This window comes from Falco naumanni, chromosome 3 (genome assembly GCF_017639655.2).
Source record: "Falco naumanni isolate bFalNau1 chromosome 3, bFalNau1.pat, whole genome shotgun sequence".
Lineage (NCBI taxonomy): Eukaryota > Metazoa > Chordata > Aves > Falconiformes > Falconidae > Falco > Falco naumanni.
In genome coordinates, this window is record NC_054056.1 from 2,202,760 (window position 1) to 2,221,662 (window position 18,903).

Here is an 18,903-nt window from a genome sequence, read left to right on the forward strand (position 1 = left end):
GGCCGCCTCCCCTTGCGCTCCTCCCGCCCGCGGAAGCGCGGCACCGGCGCCCGGCGGCGGTGGTCCGGGGCGGGCTGCGCGGTTTTGTCCCGCAGCTGGTCCCCGCGCTGGCACCGGCGGCTCCCGCCTCTTACAGGGCGCATCGCAGAGCAGGAGCCGCCCCAAAGGTACCGGCGGGCACCGGGGAGCGTCCGCCTCCGCGCTGGGGCTGCGTGCCCGGCGGGCCCGCCTCACCCGCGCGTGGTGGGGGCGGGGCGGGCACGGGGCTGCGGTCTGCGCGCGGCGGGGCGGGGCGGGCGTCCCGCTCCCCTGCCCGTGCCCTGATCCCGCTGCCCTGCCCGTGCCTGATCCCGCTGCCCTGCCCGTGCCTGATCCCGCTGCCCTGCCCGTGCCTGATCCCGCTGCCCTGCCCGTGCCTGATCCCGCTGCCCTGCCCGTGCCTGATCCCGCTGCCCTGCCCGTGTCTGATCCCGCTGCCCTGCCCGTGCCCTGATCCCGCTGCCCTGCCCGTGCCTGATCCCGCTGCCCTGCCCGTGCCTGATCCCGCTGCCCTGCCCGTGCCTGATCCCGCTGCCCTGCCCGTGTCTGATCCCGCTGCCCTGCCCGTGCCCTGATCCCGCTCCCCTGCCCGTGCCCTGATCCCGCTGCCCTGCCCGTGTCTGATCCCGCTCCCCTGCCCGTGTCTGATCCCGCTGCCCTGCCCGTGTCTGATCCCGCTGCCCTGACCGTGCCTGATCCCGCTGCCCTGCCCGTGCCCTGATCCCGCTCCCCTGCCCGTGCACTGATCCCGCTGCCCTGCCCGTGTCTGATCCCGCTCCCCTGCCCGTGTCTGATCCCGCTGCCCTGCCCGTGTCTGATCCCGCTGCCCTGCCCGTGTCTGATCCCGCTGCCCTGCCCGTGTCTGATCCCGCTGCCCTGCCCGTGTCTGATCCCGCTGCCCTGCCCGTGTCTGATCCCGCTGCCCTGCCCGTGTCTGATCCCGCTCCCCTGCCCGTGCCTGATCCCGCTGCCCTGCCCGTGTCTGATCCCGCTGCCCTGCCCGTGTCTGATCCCGCTCCCCTGCCCGTGCCTGATCCCGCTGCCCTGCCCGTGTCTGATCCCGCTGCCCTGCCCGTGTCTGATCCCGCTGCCCTGCCCGTGTCTGATCCCGCTGCCCTGCCCGTGCCCTGATCCCGCTCCCCTGCCCGTGCCCTGATCCCGCTGCCCTGCCCGTGCCCTGATCCCGCTGCCCTGCCCGTGTCTGATCCCGCTGCCCTGCCCGTGTCTGATCCCGCTGCCCTGCCCGTGTCTGATCCCGCTGCCCTGCCCGTGTCTGATCCCGCTGCCCTGCCCGTGTCTGATCCCGCTCCCCTGCCCGTGCCTGATCCCGCTGCCCTGCCCGTGCCCTGATCCCGCTCCCCTGCCCGTGCCCTGATCCCGCTGCCCTGCCCGTGTCTGATCCCGCTGCCCTGCCCGTGTCTGATCCCGCTGCCCTGCCCGTGCCTGATCCCGCTGCCCTGCCCGTGTCTGATCCCGCTGCCCTGCCCGTGTCTGATCCCGCTCCCCTGCCTGTGCCTGATCCCGCTGCCCTGCCCGTGTCTGATCCCGCTGCCCTGCCCGTGTCTGATCCCGCTGCCCTGCCCGTGTCTGATCCCGCTGCCCTGCCCGTGTCTGATCCCGCTCCCCTGCCCGTGCCTGATCCCGCTGCCCTGCCCGTGCCCTGATCCCGCTCCCCTGCCCGTGCCCTGATCCCGCTCCCCTGCCCGTGTCTGATCCCGCTGCCCTGCCCGTGTCTGATCCCGCTCCCCTGCCCGTGCCTGATCCCGCTCCCCTGCCCGTGCCCTGATCCCGCTGCCCTGCCCGTGTCTGATCCCGCTCCCCTGCCCGTGCCTGATCCCGCTGCCCTGCCCGTGTCTGATCCCGCTGCCCTGCCCGTGTCTGATCCCGCTGCCCTGCCCGTGTCTGATCCCGCTGCCCTGCCCGTGCCCTGATCCCGCTGCCCTGCCCGTGCCCTGATCCCGCTGCCCTGCCCGTGTCTGATCCCGCTGCCCTGCCCGTGTCTGATCCCGCTCCCCTGCCCGTGTCTGATCCCGCTGCCCTGCCCGTGTCTGATCCCGCTGCTCTGCCCGTGCCCTGATCCCGCTGCCCTGCCCGTGTGTGATCCCGCTGCCCTGCCCGTGCCCTGATCCCGCTGCCCTGCCCGTGTCTGATCCCGCTCCCCTGCCCGTGCCCTGATCCCGCTGCCCTGCCCGTGTCTGATCCCGCTCCCCTGCCCGTGCCCTGATCCCGCTGCCCTGCCCGTGTCTGATCCCGCTGCCCTGCCCGTGTCTGATCCCGCTGCCCTGCCCGTGTCTGATCCCGCTGCCCTGCCCGTGCCCTGATCCCGCTGCCCTGCCCGTGTCTGATCCCGCTCCCCTGCCCGTGTCTGATCCCGCTGCCCTGCCCGTGTCTGATCCCGCTGCCCTGCCCGTGTCTGATCCCGCTGCTCTGCCCGTGCCCTGATCCCGCTGCCCTGCCCGTGTCTGATCCCGCTGCCCTGCCCGTGCCCTGATCCCGCTGCCCTGCCCGTGCCCTGATCCCGCTCCCCTGCCCGTGTCTGATCCCGCTGCCCTGCCCGTGTCTGATCCCGCTCCCCTGCCCGTGCCTGATCCCGCTCCCCTGCCCGTGCCCTGATCCCGCTGCCCTGCCCGTGTCTGATCCCGCTCCCCTGCCCGTGCCTGATCCCGCTGCCCTGCCCGTGTCTGATCCCGCTGCCCTGCCCGTGTCTGATCCCGCTGCCCTGCCCGTGTCTGATCCCGCTGCCCTGCCCGTGCCCTGATCCCGCTGCCCTGCCCGTGCCCTGATCCCGCTGCCCTGCCCGTGTCTGATCCCGCTGCCCTGCCCGTGTCTGATCCCGCTCCCCTGCCCGTGTCTGATCCCGCTGCCCTGCCCGTGTCTGATCCCGCTGCCCTGCCCGTGTCTGATCCCGCTGCCCTGCCCGTGCCCTGATCCCGCTGCCCTGCCCGTGTGTGATCCCGCTGCCCTGCCCGTGCCCTGATCCTGCTGCCCTGCCCGTGTCTGATCCCGCTCCCCTGCCCGTGCCCTGATCCCGCTGCCCTGCCCGTGTCTGATCCCGCTCCCCTGCCCGTGCCCTGATCCCGCTGCCCTGCCCGTGTCTGATCCCGCTGCCCTGCCCGTGTCTGATCCCGCTGCCCTGCCCGTGTCTGATCCCGCTGCCCTGCCCGTGCCCTGATCCCGCTGCCCTGCCCGTGTCTGATCCCGCTCCCCTGCCCGTGTCTGATCCCGCTGCCCTGCCCGTGTCTGATCCCGCTGCCCTGCCCGTGTCTGATCCCGCTGCTCTGCCCGTGCCCTGATCCCGCTGCCCTGCCCGTGTGTGATCCCGCTGCCCTGCCCGTGCCCTGATCCTGCTGCCCTGCCCGTGTCTGATCCCGCTCCCCTGCCCGTGTCTGATCCCGCTGCCCTGCCCGTGTCTGATCCCGCTGCCCTGCCCGTGCCCTGATCCCGCTGCCCTGCCCGTGTCTGATCCCGCTCCCCTGCCCGTGCCCTGATCCCGCTGCCCTGCCCGTGTCTGATCCCGCTGCCCTGCCCGTGTCTGATCCCGCTGCCCTGCCCGTGTCTGATCCCGCTGCCCTGCCCGTGTCTGATCCCGCTCCCCTGCCCGTGCCCTGATCCCGCTGCCCTGCCCGTGTCTGATCCCGCTGCCCTGCCCGTGCCCTGATCCCGCTCCCCTGCCCGTGTCTGATCCCGCTGCCCTGCCCGTGCCTGATCCCGCTGCCCTGCCCGTGTCTGATCCCGCTGCCCTGCCCGTGTCTGATCCCGCTCCCCTGCCCGTGCCTGATCCCGCTGCCCTGCCCGTGTCTGATCCCGCTGCCCTGCCCGTGCCTGATCCCGCTCCCCTGCCCGTGCCCTGATCCCGCTGCCCTGCCCGTGTCTGATCCCGCTGCCCTGCCCGTGTCTGATCCCGCTGCCCTGCCCGTGTCTGATCCCGCTGCCCTGCCCGTGTCTGATCCCGCTCCCCTGCCCGTGCCTGATCCCGCTGCCCTGCCCGTGCCCTGATCCCGCTCCCCTGCCCGTGCCCTGATCCCGCTGCCCTGCCCGTGTCTGATCCCGCTGCCCTGCCCGTGCCTGATCCCGCTGCCCTGCCCGTGTCTGATCCCGCTGCCCTGCCCGTGTCTGATCCCGCTCCCCTGCCTGTGCCTGATCCCGCTGCCCTGCCCGTGTCTGATCCCGCTGCCCTGCCCGTGTCTGATCCCGCTGCCCTGCCCGTGTCTGATCCCGCTGCCCTGCCCGTGTCTGATCCCGCTCCCCTGCCCGTGCCTGATCCCGCTGCCCTGCCCGTGCCCTGATCCCGCTCCCCTGCCCGTGCCCTGATCCCGCTCCCCTGCCCGTGTCTGATCCCGCTGCCCTGCCCGTGTCTGATCCCGCTCCCCTGCCCGTGCCTGATCCCGCTCCCCTGCCCGTGCCCTGATCCCGCTGCCCTGCCCGTGTCTGATCCCGCTCCCCTGCCCGTGCCTGATCCCGCTGCCCTGCCCGTGTCTGATCCCGCTGCCCTGCCCGTGTCTGATCCCGCTGCCCTGCCCGTGTCTGATCCCGCTGCCCTGCCCGTGCCCTGATCCCGCTGCCCTGCCCGTGCCCTGATCCCGCTGCCCTGCCCGTGTCTGATCCCGCTGCCCTGCCCGTGTCTGATCCCGCTCCCCTGCCCGTGTCTGATCCCGCTGCCCTGCCCGTGTCTGATCCCGCTGCTCTGCCCGTGCCCTGATCCCGCTGCCCTGCCCGTGTGTGATCCCGCTGCCCTGCCCGTGCCCTGATCCCGCTGCCCTGCCCGTGTCTGATCCCGCTCCCCTGCCCGTGCCCTGATCCCGCTGCCCTGCCCGTGTCTGATCCCGCTCCCCTGCCCGTGCCCTGATCCCGCTGCCCTGCCCGTGTCTGATCCCGCTGCCCTGCCCGTGTCTGATCCTGCTGCCCTGCCCGTGTCTGATCCCGCTGCCCTGCCCGTGCCCTGATCCCGCTGCCCTGCCCGTGTCTGATCCCGCTCCCCTGCCCGTGTCTGATCCCGCTGCCCTGCCCGTGTCTGATCCCGCTGCCCTGCCCGTGTCTGATCCCGCTGCTCTGCCCGTGCCCTGATCCCGCTGCCCTGCCCGTGTCTGATCCCGCTGCCCTGCCCGTGCCCTGATCCCGCTGCCCTGCCCGTGCCCTGATCCCGCTCCCCTGCCCGTGTCTGATCCCGCTGCCCTGCCCGTGTCTGATCCCGCTCCCCTGCCCGTGCCTGATCCCGCTCCCCTGCCCGTGCCCTGATCCCGCTGCCCTGCCCGTGTCTGATCCCGCTCCCCTGCCCGTGCCTGATCCCGCTGCCCTGCCCGTGTCTGATCCCGCTGCCCTGCCCGTGTCTGATCCCGCTGCCCTGCCCGTGTCTGATCCCGCTGCCCTGCCCGTGCCCTGATCCCGCTGCCCTGCCCGTGCCCTGATCCCGCTGCCCTGCCCGTGTCTGATCCCGCTGCCCTGCCCGTGTCTGATCCCGCTCCCCTGCCCGTGTCTGATCCCGCTGCCCTGCCCGTGTCTGATCCCGCTGCCCTGCCCGTGTCTGATCCCGCTGCTCTGCCCGTGCCCTGATCCCGCTGCCCTGCCCGTGTGTGATCCCGCTGCCCTGCCCGTGCCCTGATCCTGCTGCCCTGCCCGTGTCTGATCCCGCTCCCCTGCCCGTGCCCTGATCCCGCTGCCCTGCCCGTGTCTGATCCCGCTCCCCTGCCCGTGCCCTGATCCCGCTGCCCTGCCCGTGTCTGATCCCGCTGCCCTGCCCGTGTCTGATCCCGCTGCCCTGCCCGTGTCTGATCCCGCTGCCCTGCCCGTGCCCTGATCCCGCTGCCCTGCCCGTGTCTGATCCCGCTCCCCTGCCCGTGTCTGATCCCGCTGCCCTGCCCGTGTCTGATCCCGCTGCCCTGCCCGTGTCTGATCCCGCTGCTCTGCCCGTGCCCTGATCCCGCTGCCCTGCCCGTGTGTGATCCCGCTGCCCTGCCCGTGCCCTGATCCTGCTGCCCTGCCCGTGTCTGATCCCGCTCCCCTGCCCGTGTCTGATCCCGCTGCCCTGCCCGTGTCTGATCCCGCTGCCCTGCCCGTGCCCTGATCCCGCTGCCCTGCCCGTGTCTGATCCCGCTCCCCTGCCCGTGCCCTGATCCCGCTGCCCTGCCCGTGTCTGATCCCGCTGCCCTGCCCGTGTCTGATCCCGCTGCCCTGCCCGTGTCTGATCCCGCTGCCCTGCCCGTGTCTGATCCCGCTCCCCTGCCCGTGCCCTGATCCCGCTGCCCTGCCCGTGTCTGATCCCGCTCCCCTGCCCGTGTCTGATCCCGCTGCCCTGCCCGTGTCTGATCCCGCTCCCCTGCCCGTGTCTGATCCCGCTGCCCTGCCCGTGTCTGATCCCGCTGCCCTGCCCGTGTCTGATCCCGCTCCCCTGCCCGTGTCTGATCCCGCTGCCCTGCCCGTGTCTGATCCCGCTGCCCTGCCCGTGTCTGATCCCGCTGCTCTGCCCGTGCCCTGATCCCGCTGCCCTGCCCGTGTCTGATCCCGCTCCCCTGCCCGTGTCTGATCCCGCTCCCCTGCCCGTGTCTGATCCCGCTGCCCTGCCCGTGCCCTGATCCCGCTGCCCTGCCCGTGTCTGATCCCGCTGCCCTGCCCGTGTCTGATCCCGCTCCCCTGCCCGTGTCTGATCCCGCTGCCCTGCCCGTGTCTGATCCCGCTCCCCTGCCCGTGTCTGATCCCGCTGCCCTGCCCGTGTCTGATCCCGCTCCCCTGCCCGTGTCTGATCCCGCTGCCCTGCCCGTGTCTGATCCCGCTCCCCTGCCCGTGTCTGATCCCGCTCCCCTGCCCGTGTCTGATCCCGCTGCCCTGCCCGTGTCTGATCCCGCTGCCCTGCCCGTGTCTGATCCCGCTGCCCTGCCCGTGTCTGATCCCGCTGCCCTGCCCGTGTCTGATCCCGCTGCCCTGCCCGTGTCTGATCCCGCTGCCCTGCCCGTGCCCTGATCCCGCTGCCCTGCCCGTGTCTGATCCCGCTGCCCTGCCCGTGTCTGATCCCGCTGCCCTGCCCGTGCCCTGATCCCGCTGCCCTGCCCGTGTCTGATCCCGCTGCCCTGCCCGTGCCCTGATCCCGCTCCCCTGCCCGTGTCTGATCCCGCTGCCCTGCCCGTGTCTGATCCCGCTCCCCTGCCCGTGCCCTGATCCCGCTCCCCTGCCCGTGTCTGATCCCGCTCCCCTGCCCATACTCTGCCTAATCAGGCGTGATCAGCGGGAGGGCAGCAACCCCTGCCCGCCTGGCCAGAGTTACCTGCTCTTTTCCACCTTAGCCTCTGCAAGGTGAATGGGAAAGGGGGAGGGGTGAAGTGGGGAAGACTTGGGGTAAATCGAGGCGGAAGCATCTGGGAGGCTTGCCCATACGTTCACCTCATAGTTTTGCAGTATGAAGCAGACGGAGTGCTTCATGTGCTTAACGCTTGGAGAGGTGGCTGAAACCTAAGATGGATTAGGAATAGCAAAACTACCTGCCTGCAGATTTAATGCTGAGGGGGTGGCCTGGGAAGGAGAGGAGATATGTACAAGAAGAGCGTGGAGCTCCGGTGCCACCAATCTGCTTGTGAGCTTTTTGCACATCCCCATTATTCTCCAAGTTAAATGGTTCTGCATTTTTCCTGTTGAGAGCAAGTGTCTCCTAGACACCCCTCTGGATTGCATGATAGGGTGAACAACAGTCTGTATGAGAAATCGACTGCTGGGGGGGGGGGGGGGTGGCAGGGGCTATTGTTCCCTCTTCACAATGGAGCCTTGCCCCTTTCCAAAATGTGGGAGAGTCCTCTCCTTGCACAAGACATTATATGGGGCCATGGATGTATAGAAAAAACTTTTTACATAAAAGTATTTATTACATAAAAATAAAATGTGGCTTCACTGGCCACCTTTTCTATAAGTCTGCCGCAGAAGCTTTAACGGGTCTGGGGTGAGCGTGCATTGAAGAGGTAACGGGGCAAAGGGACAGTCCTGTGAGCCAAAACACGGGACCCCCACTCAACCCTTGCTCATCCAAAGGCAAGACCCACCTGTGAGTCTAACCAAGAGCCCCAACCACCCCCACTCCCGACTCCTGCTCTCCTAAAAGCGGTCTTTGCCCTAGCTAGTCATACGTGTTTCACTGGCACAAGGTAGTGTGTTAAAGAAAATGCATTTTGAATTAAGAACTTTAAAGTGCTGAAGCTGCTAAATGGCAGAACCAGGCCTCAGCCCTTGCATAGCCCTAATCCAAGGCTGGTTTAGACTTCGTCAGGTTAATCAGTGGGAGAACAGAGAAATAATAGATGATAAATTGTATGCACAGGTGCTCTGAGAAACACAGCTGTTTTTAAAAAAATAGTATATGTGAATAAAATTGCTTGTTCAAAGACTAAATGTGCTTAAAGGATTGTGAGAGTTAAAGCAGACAGAAAGGAGATCATGCTGCGAGGAGGAGACTGGAACCGAATAGATGAATCAGTTGGGACAGGGTCAGATGATGGATTCGCAGAACTGACAAGACCAAAGGAAACTTCTAAAAACTTCAGATGTTGACTAATGATTTGATAAGCGTATATAAGCTGTGCTGTATCCCTTGGTTCTCTGCCACTCACTGGGGTGGTGGCCCAGCTCTGAGTCATGACTAAAGCAAGCCCAGTGGTACCCAGGGCTGTGTGAATTTCTCCTTTTAACAGCTGCAATCACTGGGGCTTATCTGTAGGAAAAAACCTTGCACCAACAGGTTCCTTGTGCTGCTGCTTCTGCCTCGATAATGGGTGGGGCATGGGCAGAAAGAATTGTAGAGGAATGAAGGCAGGTTAATTAACATTGATAACATACAGCTGTGGGCTGGCTTGGGTTGGCTGATGTGGATGAGGTGCAGCTGTGGCTGGTTCTGCTGAGTAGTTAAATAGCTGAGGGGGATGAAAGAGGTGCATGGGAGGAAGAGACCTGGAAGAAGCAGAAAAAAGAGTGCTCTGTAGGTGGGAGAGGTGAAGAGGCTGCAGCAGAGGCAAGAAGCAGGGTGGACCGGCACAAAGGATGAAGACAGCACGGGCAGTAGATGAACTGTTGAAACCTCGTGGGGGATTGGTGGCCGTGCCGTGGTGAGGTGTGGGAGCAGCTGTCGGAGTTAACCTGGGGTGGGATGGTAAAAGCCTTGTTGCAGTCGGTGAGTTTTGCTGGTGCCACGATAAAGAGCTACCCGATTTTTCAAGCCGTCAGACGTGACGGAAACGCTTGAGCCACGTGCGTGCTTCTTGGTACGGAGGCAACGGGCAGTAGCGCCTGGGCTGCGACGGGAGAAGGGCAGAGCGCTGCGAGTCCCGCACCCGCAGCTCCCGCGTGCGGGCGGCGGAAACCGGGGGGGGCTGCGGCCGCTGCCCGGCGCAGGTTCGGTGGGGCGCTGCTGCCACCTGGCGGCCGAATGTGGTGCTGTAGCCCCAGCGTCACCCATGCGCTCGGAACTGCATCGTGGCGGCGGGGCAGTGCCGGGAGAGCGGGGGAGGCGAGCGAGCCGTGGGGCGGAGGTGGGGGGGCGGCACGGGGGGCTCCAGCCGCCTGCGAGCCGGGGGCTGAGGGGAGGGAGGCGGTGGTACAGTGAAACCCCCCCAGCTCCGCTGCGGGCGGGAGCTGCGCAGGTAACGGAGACATCAGCACCGGGGGGGAGCGAAGGGGGGAGCTCAGCACTGGGCACTTGGGGAAGGGGCGGTTAAACCGATGTGGATGAGCTCAACGAGAACGCGAATAAGGAGCCTTCGGACCAGGACGCGCCAACCGCTACACGAAACCAAACCAGGGTAAAGTAATTGTGGTAGCAGGAGATCAGCAACCTCCGACTCGCACGGCCGCGTATAGATTAAACCCGGCCCCGCGGGCATGGCTGGGCTGGGCACGTGCAGAGGGGGCACTAAGGGGGGGCTCCGCCAGCCAGCGGGTGTTACACACTGGAACTGCAGTTAGAGAACGGCTGATGTCTAAAGAACTCCAGTAGGTAACAGAAACTAAATGAAGGTGGGTAACGTACGCCGAGAAAAACGGGAGCTTCAGGTACCTGCCCACGAAGGTGAAAAGGAAATCTGGAAGGGGCGGCGGGGGGAGGAGATCCTGGATGCTCGGAAACCTGATGTGTCTGTGTGTGACTTGTACCATAAACACCCGGCTGCTGGTTGAGCGCTGTGCAAGTCCGGAGGAGCGTCCCCCCTTGCACCCGGCGCCGCAATGAACACACCTGCTTTGTAACTCTCCTCGAGGTGTAGAGTTTGATTCCACACTCGGTTAGTAATTTGCATATCATTATAGTATCTGCTGTGCCATCCTCTTCCATTACTACACTTGCACAGGGGAAGGGTCTTCACCTGGGCAAGGGTCGTCTCGACCTGTGGGTCTGGGTTTTGGTGTTATGGTGAAGGTGGTTCACTTCAGGACACCTTAAAAGTGGGTCTTGTTGCCAGGCTGGGCGGCTGGATACCGGCCTGGCCAAGCTGTCCGGTGACTCGCCCTGCCCCCAGAACCCAGGTGAGCTGGTGATGGTCTAGGGAGTAGGGTCAGTATGGGCTGTGGCACAGGGGCGTCGGGTAGCACAGTCTCTGACAACAAGCACCACAGCAACTCATACGTGGGTGGTTAACAAGCGCTAACATAATTCTAACAGGGAGGTTAACTCCTTAAATTCAAGATGGTCCTATAGCAAACTGTTTCACGAACACAAAATATAGAGAGATTCCGTAAAAATTTAAGATAATCTGCAACACCCTGGAGAAGGCGCCAGGTTGGAATTGTCTTGTGCTTCTCACCCTGCCCTGGCAGCCACGTGAAGGACATCGCAAGAGTTCTGCTCCCTGCTTTCTGGGGTGAGAAAACTGACCCAACACTTTTGTACTTGTACAGACTCCAGCGCTCCATGGAGCCACCCAGGCACAGCTCAACCAGAGGCGGTGCCAGGAAGGACTTGTCTTGGTGGTTCTCACCCTGCCCTGGTCGCCACGTGAGGGACATAGCAAAAGTCCTGCTACCTTTTTTCTGTGGTGAGAAAATTAATTTTTCACTTTTACACTTGTTCAGACTCAAATGCTCCATGCACGGCTCCCGCAGAGAAGGTGCCACGAAGGCATTCTCTTGCAAATTCTTGTGATGTCTTTCACATGGCTACCAAGGCAGGGTAAAAGTTGGGCTCCCCACATTCTGAGCCAACAACAGGTTAACTAAGTATTCTCGGTTTTTGGCTTTTTGCACTGCTAGAGCCAAAACACTCATTGGAAACATCCACTCGCTGCCCTTCTGGATAAGGAGGTGCCACCGCCAGGCTTCAGGCCTCCGATGTACCTGCCTCTACTTTGGGCAGGTACACGGGACACAAATCTGCACCAACTGATTTGCATGTACATCTTTAGCAATCAAAAGTTAATCTATAAGCCAGCACAGAAAATGGATGAATGTGAAGACTGTGCACCTCTATCTCGATTTTTCTCTGGTCTGCCTTCAAACACGGCACCGTTGGATTTTGCGGCCCTAAATTCAGTACTGAGTAGTCCAAATTTCTCATTATTGCAGTTTATCATTTGTGATCCGAACTGCACAAGAGAACTGTGGGTGTGAGTCCGCATTACTCGGCCTGTAGGACACATCGCTGATGTTTGTGCCTCTAGCTGGCCGTTGTGGGTCAGACAAATACAGTAGAAAACAAAAATCAATTGTACACATAGAGTGCACATTATTGATGAGTAGGAATGAAAAGGTCTTGATCTTTGCAGAATATTTCCACAATTGAATGATTTCTGTGGTGTTTGACCCTGAGCTAAGAAAACATAATATAGTCCTTAAAGTCTGGGGGATGTTTTGCAGCAAACCCACCACCAATGAGAAGCCGGTGAGGTAGCTTCGAGATCTGGAAGAAAAAGTATTCTCTCATTACATCACTAAGTGTTTTGTTACTAAACGCTGAATCTTGGTCCAACAGTTTAGGTCAATAGTCGCATCCACAAAATGTCTGCACCAAGGTAAAAGGCAGCATCAGCACTATAAAATTGCCACTGGTGCTCAAATTCATTTTCCATCCTGACTCATCAAGTTGTCATTTGACTTAAATACCATTTTAAATTATATAAATGCATCCTGGAATATTATGTGCAGATCATTAAATATCTGTCTTAACCTTTACCTTTTACAGAAAAGGCAGATTCCCCAACCATCGTAGCTCAGTCCCACCAAATACGTAGGCTTTTCAAACAAAGCTTCAGTATCTTTGCAGGAGGTTGTGTTGGGGGGTCTGTGGACCACTTCGGTGGATTTAGAGAATTTTTTTCACCAATAGCAGAAAAATGTTTAGAAAATTACTTTTAAGTACTCTACGGAAGTGATATATGTTTTGAAAGCTGCTTTAAGTATCTAATAGAAATAGTTGGCTGTAGACAGAGCTTGCCAAAACAATCGAATACTGTCATCTAACTATGAAATCGGACGTGACCTATTGACTGATCCTCAGCACCAAAATTAAAAGATAATGATTAGCTTTTTAGAGTTCTCAGCAGAGAAAGATTATTTATCCTACACAGGACACTTGGATCAGTGATACGCATTTGCAGGGCGCCGAGGAGAATCATCTAAAAGAGGATTATAGTACTAGATACACTTCTTAACTCACATTGATCCTGGCAGCGGAGTTCCACATTAATACCAGGCATTATCCTTGGCCATTGCACTGCTAATGCTGACCCCTGACAATCTCTGTATACAAAACAAGTGTATTTCTGCCCCCGTCTTTCCTTTTATAAAATGAGGTCTCTTTCCATCCCCTCTCCCCGGAATTTTTTGCAGGCATTTCCTAGAGTTTAGAGTGTTTGAAAGGCTGTTCCCCTGCCTACCATCAGTCTACAAAATGTACTGTAGCAATCTGATCAGCTGCAAAGCCATTTGAGCAGATCTTAAGCATTTTTCACATAATTTAAGTAAATAAGTAAGTAATTTTCATGCATCAGCTTAATTTACAAGCTGCAATCTGTCCCCAAGTGCCGGGTGGGCTTTTTTTGTTACATAAGTATAGCTATTAAGAACAATGACTGCCAACTTCAGTATGTCTGACACTTAGACTGGAGTAATGACTTGCTCCTAAAAAGAAATACTGAATTACATGCACGGGGAGAATGGTGTAACACAGTTGCCACGTCCAGGGGTGTTTTAGAGAAATCAATGCAAGTAAGATGGCATGAGGAGAATAAACGACAGGTATAGAATCATAGAATATAGGGACAGATGCTCTTTTTGAAGAGGGAGTGAGTTTGGAGGGGCCAAAAGTACTAGTACTGGGTTTTTACATCGGGAGTGTGATGCTAAGCCATTCCAGGAGAACAGACTGCAGAAATCTGCAATGACAGTATTTGGAAGGATTTACCTTCTTTGCTTTTGCACAGGCAAGCCAAGTGTTTGCTGCTACTGAGATATGTAAACTACAACTTGGTCCAAAATTTTTCTTCTATTCTGTTTGTCAGAGGCTGAGATTATTCTTGAAACTTGGAAGGTGCTGGAGAGGCAAAAGGGAAGATAATCTGAAGGAAGTTAGAGCTGCAGATTTTTCATTTCTAGATTTTTTTAAAGGGGATTCCTTCATTGGTCAGAGCTAAATTTTGCTTGCAGTGGTAGCAGACTGCACAACAGATTGATTTTCTCCTCCCTCCATCCCTAGCAAATATAAATTCAATGTGTGAACTTGCACTCCATCACTTGCTCCTGTAGCAAAATAAACTGCTGATAATGTGAAATTTACTCACACGGACGGAAGATGGCAGGGGTTGTAACTTTTTGTCAGACACTGCAGATCCTTAATGTCACACGTTTTCATAAAGAAAGGTATGTTTTATTTTTAACTTACCATTTATTTTTTAATTTGTTTATCTTTAAAAAATGTCTATACTTGCCTATTTGTATCCTGATTTGCAAGAGTATTTCTCTTAGTAGGCTGCCTTAACATAAAGTTTCCTCTATTGTCGTTGGTATTGTGGCTGTAAGACTGCAACTTCGATTTGATTTCTTAACACTCCCATTTTACGGGGTGAAAATGAATCCCCTCTGAACAGAAAACACTGTTAAACCACCTTTATCCTAAAAAAAAAAAAAAAAAAAAAAGTCAGATTATTCTGGTTTTAGTATAACTGAATTCTATTGAATTGTACTCTATGTACAACCAAAGGTAAATCTACAGATGTACCAGTTATCCTCACACATTAAAAAAATATTTTTTGGTTAGTGTATACAATAAGATGGACATTGAAAAGGAATTTAAAATCTTGTCCACAATGCAGTTGGGGAAAGAAACAAACACAGGAAAAAAAGGCAAGATGTGTGAACACATATATTACCAGTTCATCTGTACTCAGATGATAATAATTTAAGAAAATGCTGGTAGAGAACTTTTGTGTAAATAATTTATTTTTCAGTGAACTGGGGCAAAGATAGCAATACTTCACACCTAGGCACTCTGTTCTGTATTTCGAATGCAGGTATCATTGATCAGAGGAAGCTGGACCGATTACGGTAATTCTATTTATTTGTTTATCATTGACATCTGTAAACAAAAACCAACTGTCTGCACCAAATTATGTGCTTTTAAACATATTTTTAATTTAACAATACAATTTTAGTGACATGTTTTATTCTCTCTCGAGTTCCTTTGTATAAACATTTTTTGCTGTGAAACAGTAGTTGGACGTTACCTTAACTTCAGCTGCGACATGGGGCTTGGAACATCTGAACAGGAAGACCAGGAAATATTCCTCTACCTTCACAGGTGTCCTAAATATAAATGTACCGCTCTCACGCTGCTATGGGTGATGGTTCAAATGGACCAAATAGTGTTCCTAAAACCCCGCTACCAGCCAGGCACCTTAGTTTCCACTGATTTGATGCGAACTGAGGGTGCTTATTACCTCAGATCATTACCAGGGTGTCTTTCACTGATAAATTAAGACACAGGTGGATGATGCACTTCATCTTGCGGATGAGAGAGAATAATACCTAGATTATCGACGAGTCATGTTGCCATGGTTACAATGTGACATACCGTGGTTTTTCCCAGAGTCATGTTCTTTGTAATGCGTTAAAGGACTGCAGCTGTTATGGTGTTTGTCTGATACTTTTCTCTCTCATACATTTTAGGGTTAAGATGGCAGAATAACCATGGGAGACTGGAATTTCCTTGGAGGCATTTTAGAGGAGGTCCACATTCATTCCACTATTATTGGAAAGATTTGGCTAACGATCCTCTTCATATTTCGAATGCTTGTCCTCGGAGTGGCAACTGAGGATGTTTGGAACGATGAACAATCAGAATTTATATGCAACACTGAGCAACCTGGTTGTAGAAATGTGTGCTATGATGAGGCCTTTCCCATCTCTCTCATAAGATACTGGGTCTTGCAAGTCATATTTGTGTCTTCCCCTTCCTTGGTGTATATGGGTCATGCCTTATACAGACTAAGAGCCTTGGAAAAAGAGAGGCAAAAAAAGAAAGCCCAGCTAAGAGTCGAACTGGAAAGCACTGAATTAGAAATTCCGACTGAATGTCGGAAAAGGCTGGAGAGAGAACTCCGGCAACTGGATCAAAGAAAGCTAAACAAAGCACCCCTGAGAGGCTCTTTGCTCTGCACTTACGTGATACATATTTTCACAAGATCTGCCGTGGAAGTTGGTTTCATGATTGGGCAGTATCTTCTTTATGGCTTTCATCTAGATCCCCTTTACAAATGTCAGAGAGATCCATGTCCAAACACAGTTGACTGCTTTGTGTCTAGGCCAACAGAGAAGACAGTGTTCATATTATTCATGCAGTCCATAGCAACTGTATCATTACTTTTAAATATCCTAGAAATTATCCACCTAGGATTCCGAAAAATTAAAATGGGACTCTGTGGGCAGAATAAAAACAAGGATGACCCTGACAATTTCTACATAAACAAGTCTAAGAAATACTCTGTGATACCACGTTCCTCTTTAGGAATATCCACACCCCCGCAAAAGGCTCTTCCTTCTACACTCGGCGGTTATGCATTTTTAATGGAAAAGCAAACTGACGCTGCTGTCTACCCAGTTCTAAATTCTCCTCCCGTGTTTCAGTACGTGCAAAATAACCGTGCAGAAAGAAGCAGCAATTACACCCATTGCAATCAGGAAAATAAATCGCCAAAGAAGAGGACAGCTACAAATGCTTTAGACAAACAGACTCAAAATACTAGCATAAATAATAACGAAGACTTGCTTGGGACTGAAGCGCAGGATATGCAAAAAGAAGCTGAAAAGAAACATTTCCTTGTTATTACTCAGAATGCAGATACAGCTTCAAGCACGTGCTTGAGAAGCTCTGCTGAAATGCCGTCTCAAACTTCACTGCAACACGACACAACTTTTCCTGTTACTGGTTTCCGAAGACAACACGGAATCAGCTCGTCTTGGAACTGCTCGGCAATGGCTGAGAATGCGGGAGCTTCAACAAATTGTCTTCCGAAGAACAGAAACAGAAGACAAAGCAGTTTCAGTACAACCAAAGCCCAACCACCCTACAATGCTGACATAAAAAATTCTAGCCGACCAGAGACTCCTGACTCTACAGGGGAGGTGAGCTCAGAATCTAAACAAAGTAGGAACTGCGACAGTCCTAAGCCTTTCCCCCTGTGCAGGCGCCTGTCGCTGTCAAGTAATGCCAGCATCAGGCGTGCCCCCACCGACCTTCAAATATAGTGGGAATATAGCGAATATATGGTGGAACCTGCCAATTGCACTAGTCACTTCTGGGATAATTACTGAATATTGCGACATAAGCAAGACATGTACGAGAGTAGCTAAATCATCAACTTTAACCAGCTGTTTCACAGAGATAGAAAAGATATGTAGCCCTTTGAATATTAGCTAAGTCATTTTAAACAGTCTCTTTGCTTCCTTTGTAATGAAAGGGTGGCCAGGACCTCAGCGTGTAAACTTGTATGCCACCTTTCCAGCTACAAAGGCAAACACATTGTATAAATCCACAATATGCTAGGAAAAGTGAGGCGTAAAATCACAGCTGACTATTTAAACTGCAGAGAAGTAGAGGACAAAATTTACAGTCTAACAATATATTTTGTGAAGACCAGTAAATTAAATTAGGCTAAAGCGGCCACTGGCACTCTCAGGAGAAATTAATTATCGGTAAATATGTTTCTGCTTAACCCCTCTGAGAATTCCAGCAGATATTTGACAGCTGGCTGAAAGCAGGGTGTCAAACGTATTCTGCTGTTCGAACTGTGTTAAATGAAAAAAAGAACAAAGCATTTGATACTTGTATCGCTAATTCTTTGACCCCCATGGTACACTTTTTTTTTTTTCAGTGTATCTCCACTGACTTTCTCAGCAGAAAAAAATCAAAGTGAATCTCTTATTGTGTACTGTTACTGTTAAATACATTATTACATTTTTAAAGCATCATGAATTACAAATGAGTGGTGAGCCTTAATTTTGAGATTTTGCATAACACTAATAAGATAGCAATTGTATTTTTTTCAGTCAGAAAACAAGTTACTGAAATTTATTAATGAGAAGTTTTGGATTTCACAAACCAGAAGACTTACAATAGTAGAAAAAAAATGGGGGGAAAAAAAAGTAGTACCCTCTTACTTTCAGTTACAATGTAAAAAAACATGTAAAAGGTTTATCAAACTGTAAAACTTCTCCTTTTCTGTCTGTCTGTCCCCCAAATTCTGAAAAACTTCTAAATCAAAGAATGCTTATAATTGTTTAGAAGGAGATTTCCATTTATGCTTTTTATGGGGGTAATAAAACAGATAAAAAACATTCATCCACTTGCTGCTCCAGTCCGTGTAGTGTAAGGCAAGTTCCATGAAACAACCTGAAATAATAAAGGAGGGAAAGATGAACAAAATATGATGTTACATTTGTAATCTTGACTTCCATGAATGTATTAGATTCACACAGCACCAACAGGCTGTAAATATTTGGTGAGGTGGTCACATCGGGGATGCGTTGCCATATATGTGTGTATTTTTTACTAGTGGATCTGACTTACTGTACGTGTACTGGAAAAGTAATTTGTGAGATGCAGCGTCGGGATGTTACGGCATCATTAACTTCTTAATGTGTGTTATTGTTATGTTTATAAGCCAGCCATGTGTCAGATTGGCTGAAGGCTGCACAACATTAGGAAAAAAAGGAGCCCCAAATCCTAAAAGGCTCTTTTGCTTGCAGCAGCTGCCTTAATTTGGCCCTGTCCACCTAAGAAACACACATTAATCCTACTAAACCGATTCACTGTAGATTTCTCTCCAGCAGCTTTTCTTCTTGGCTTTTGTTTCTCTCTGTGTGAACACGTAAATACAGCCCTATGTCATTCTGCTTACACTGTAGCATCTCACGTGGTGTAATACACAGGAGTGTATGTAAATGGTATAGCGTGATGTACCCAAGTCCATACTGCTACCGCAGCTTTAGTTCTTGCATTTCTTGATGCATACGTTTCTGTGGGCAATCACGGTGCTAATGCCTGGTTTGCATTTAATGTCTCTGTAATAAAAATCCCGGTGTTTAATGCACTCTGCTCCCACTGTCTGAATAACAGAAAAGCAGCATTTACACGCGCACATACGGGACGGGACATTTGCGTTTTGGTTGGTTCAAGACAAGATACAGAAGAATTTGTTTTTCCTGCTGCTGACCGAGGATTTTTGAGTAACTTTTGTGTGTGTGTGTGGATGTGGGTCAAACATTCCAGCTCACCTCAGCACCTTGCCAAGAGCAAAGGGCCACTTGGTGCCAGGAAAACCGGAGAGGAGCACGTGCAGAGGAAGGGTGAGCAGACCCCAGCAGCGCAGCGCGGGATTAGGTGGATGGGTCTTTTTTTTTTTTTTTTTTTTT

The 18,903-nt window shown here is 55.3% G+C and overlaps 1 protein-coding gene and 1 long non-coding RNA gene across 2 annotated transcripts; both read left to right on the forward strand.

Moving 5' to 3' along the window:
- The first annotated feature begins 50 nt into the window (after positions 1-50).
- Positions 51-8,948, forward strand: LOC121085880. Its single transcript, XR_005827226.1, has 3 exons — positions 51-167; positions 7,246-7,323; positions 7,418-8,948. It is a non-coding gene; the product is annotated as an uncharacterized LOC121085880 (long non-coding RNA).
- A 3,580-nt stretch (positions 8,949-12,528) lies between these two features.
- GJA9 (gap junction protein alpha 9) lies at positions 12,529-17,457 on the forward strand. The gene is made up of 2 exons (XM_040588658.1): positions 12,529-13,854; positions 15,160-17,457. The coding sequence occupies exon 2, from the start codon at positions 15,181-15,183 to the stop codon at positions 16,735-16,737; it is 1,557 nt and encodes a 518-aa protein (XP_040444592.1). The 5' UTR covers positions 12,529-13,854; positions 15,160-15,180; the 3' UTR covers positions 16,738-17,457.
- Positions 17,458-18,903: the final 1,446 nt, after the last annotated feature.

Bases quoted from the DNA above. Each gene is read 5' to 3' on its own strand.
- GJA9 (XM_040588658.1), top strand. From the start codon at position 15,181: ATGGGAGACTGGAATTTCCTTGGAGGCATTTTAGAGGAGGTCCACATT.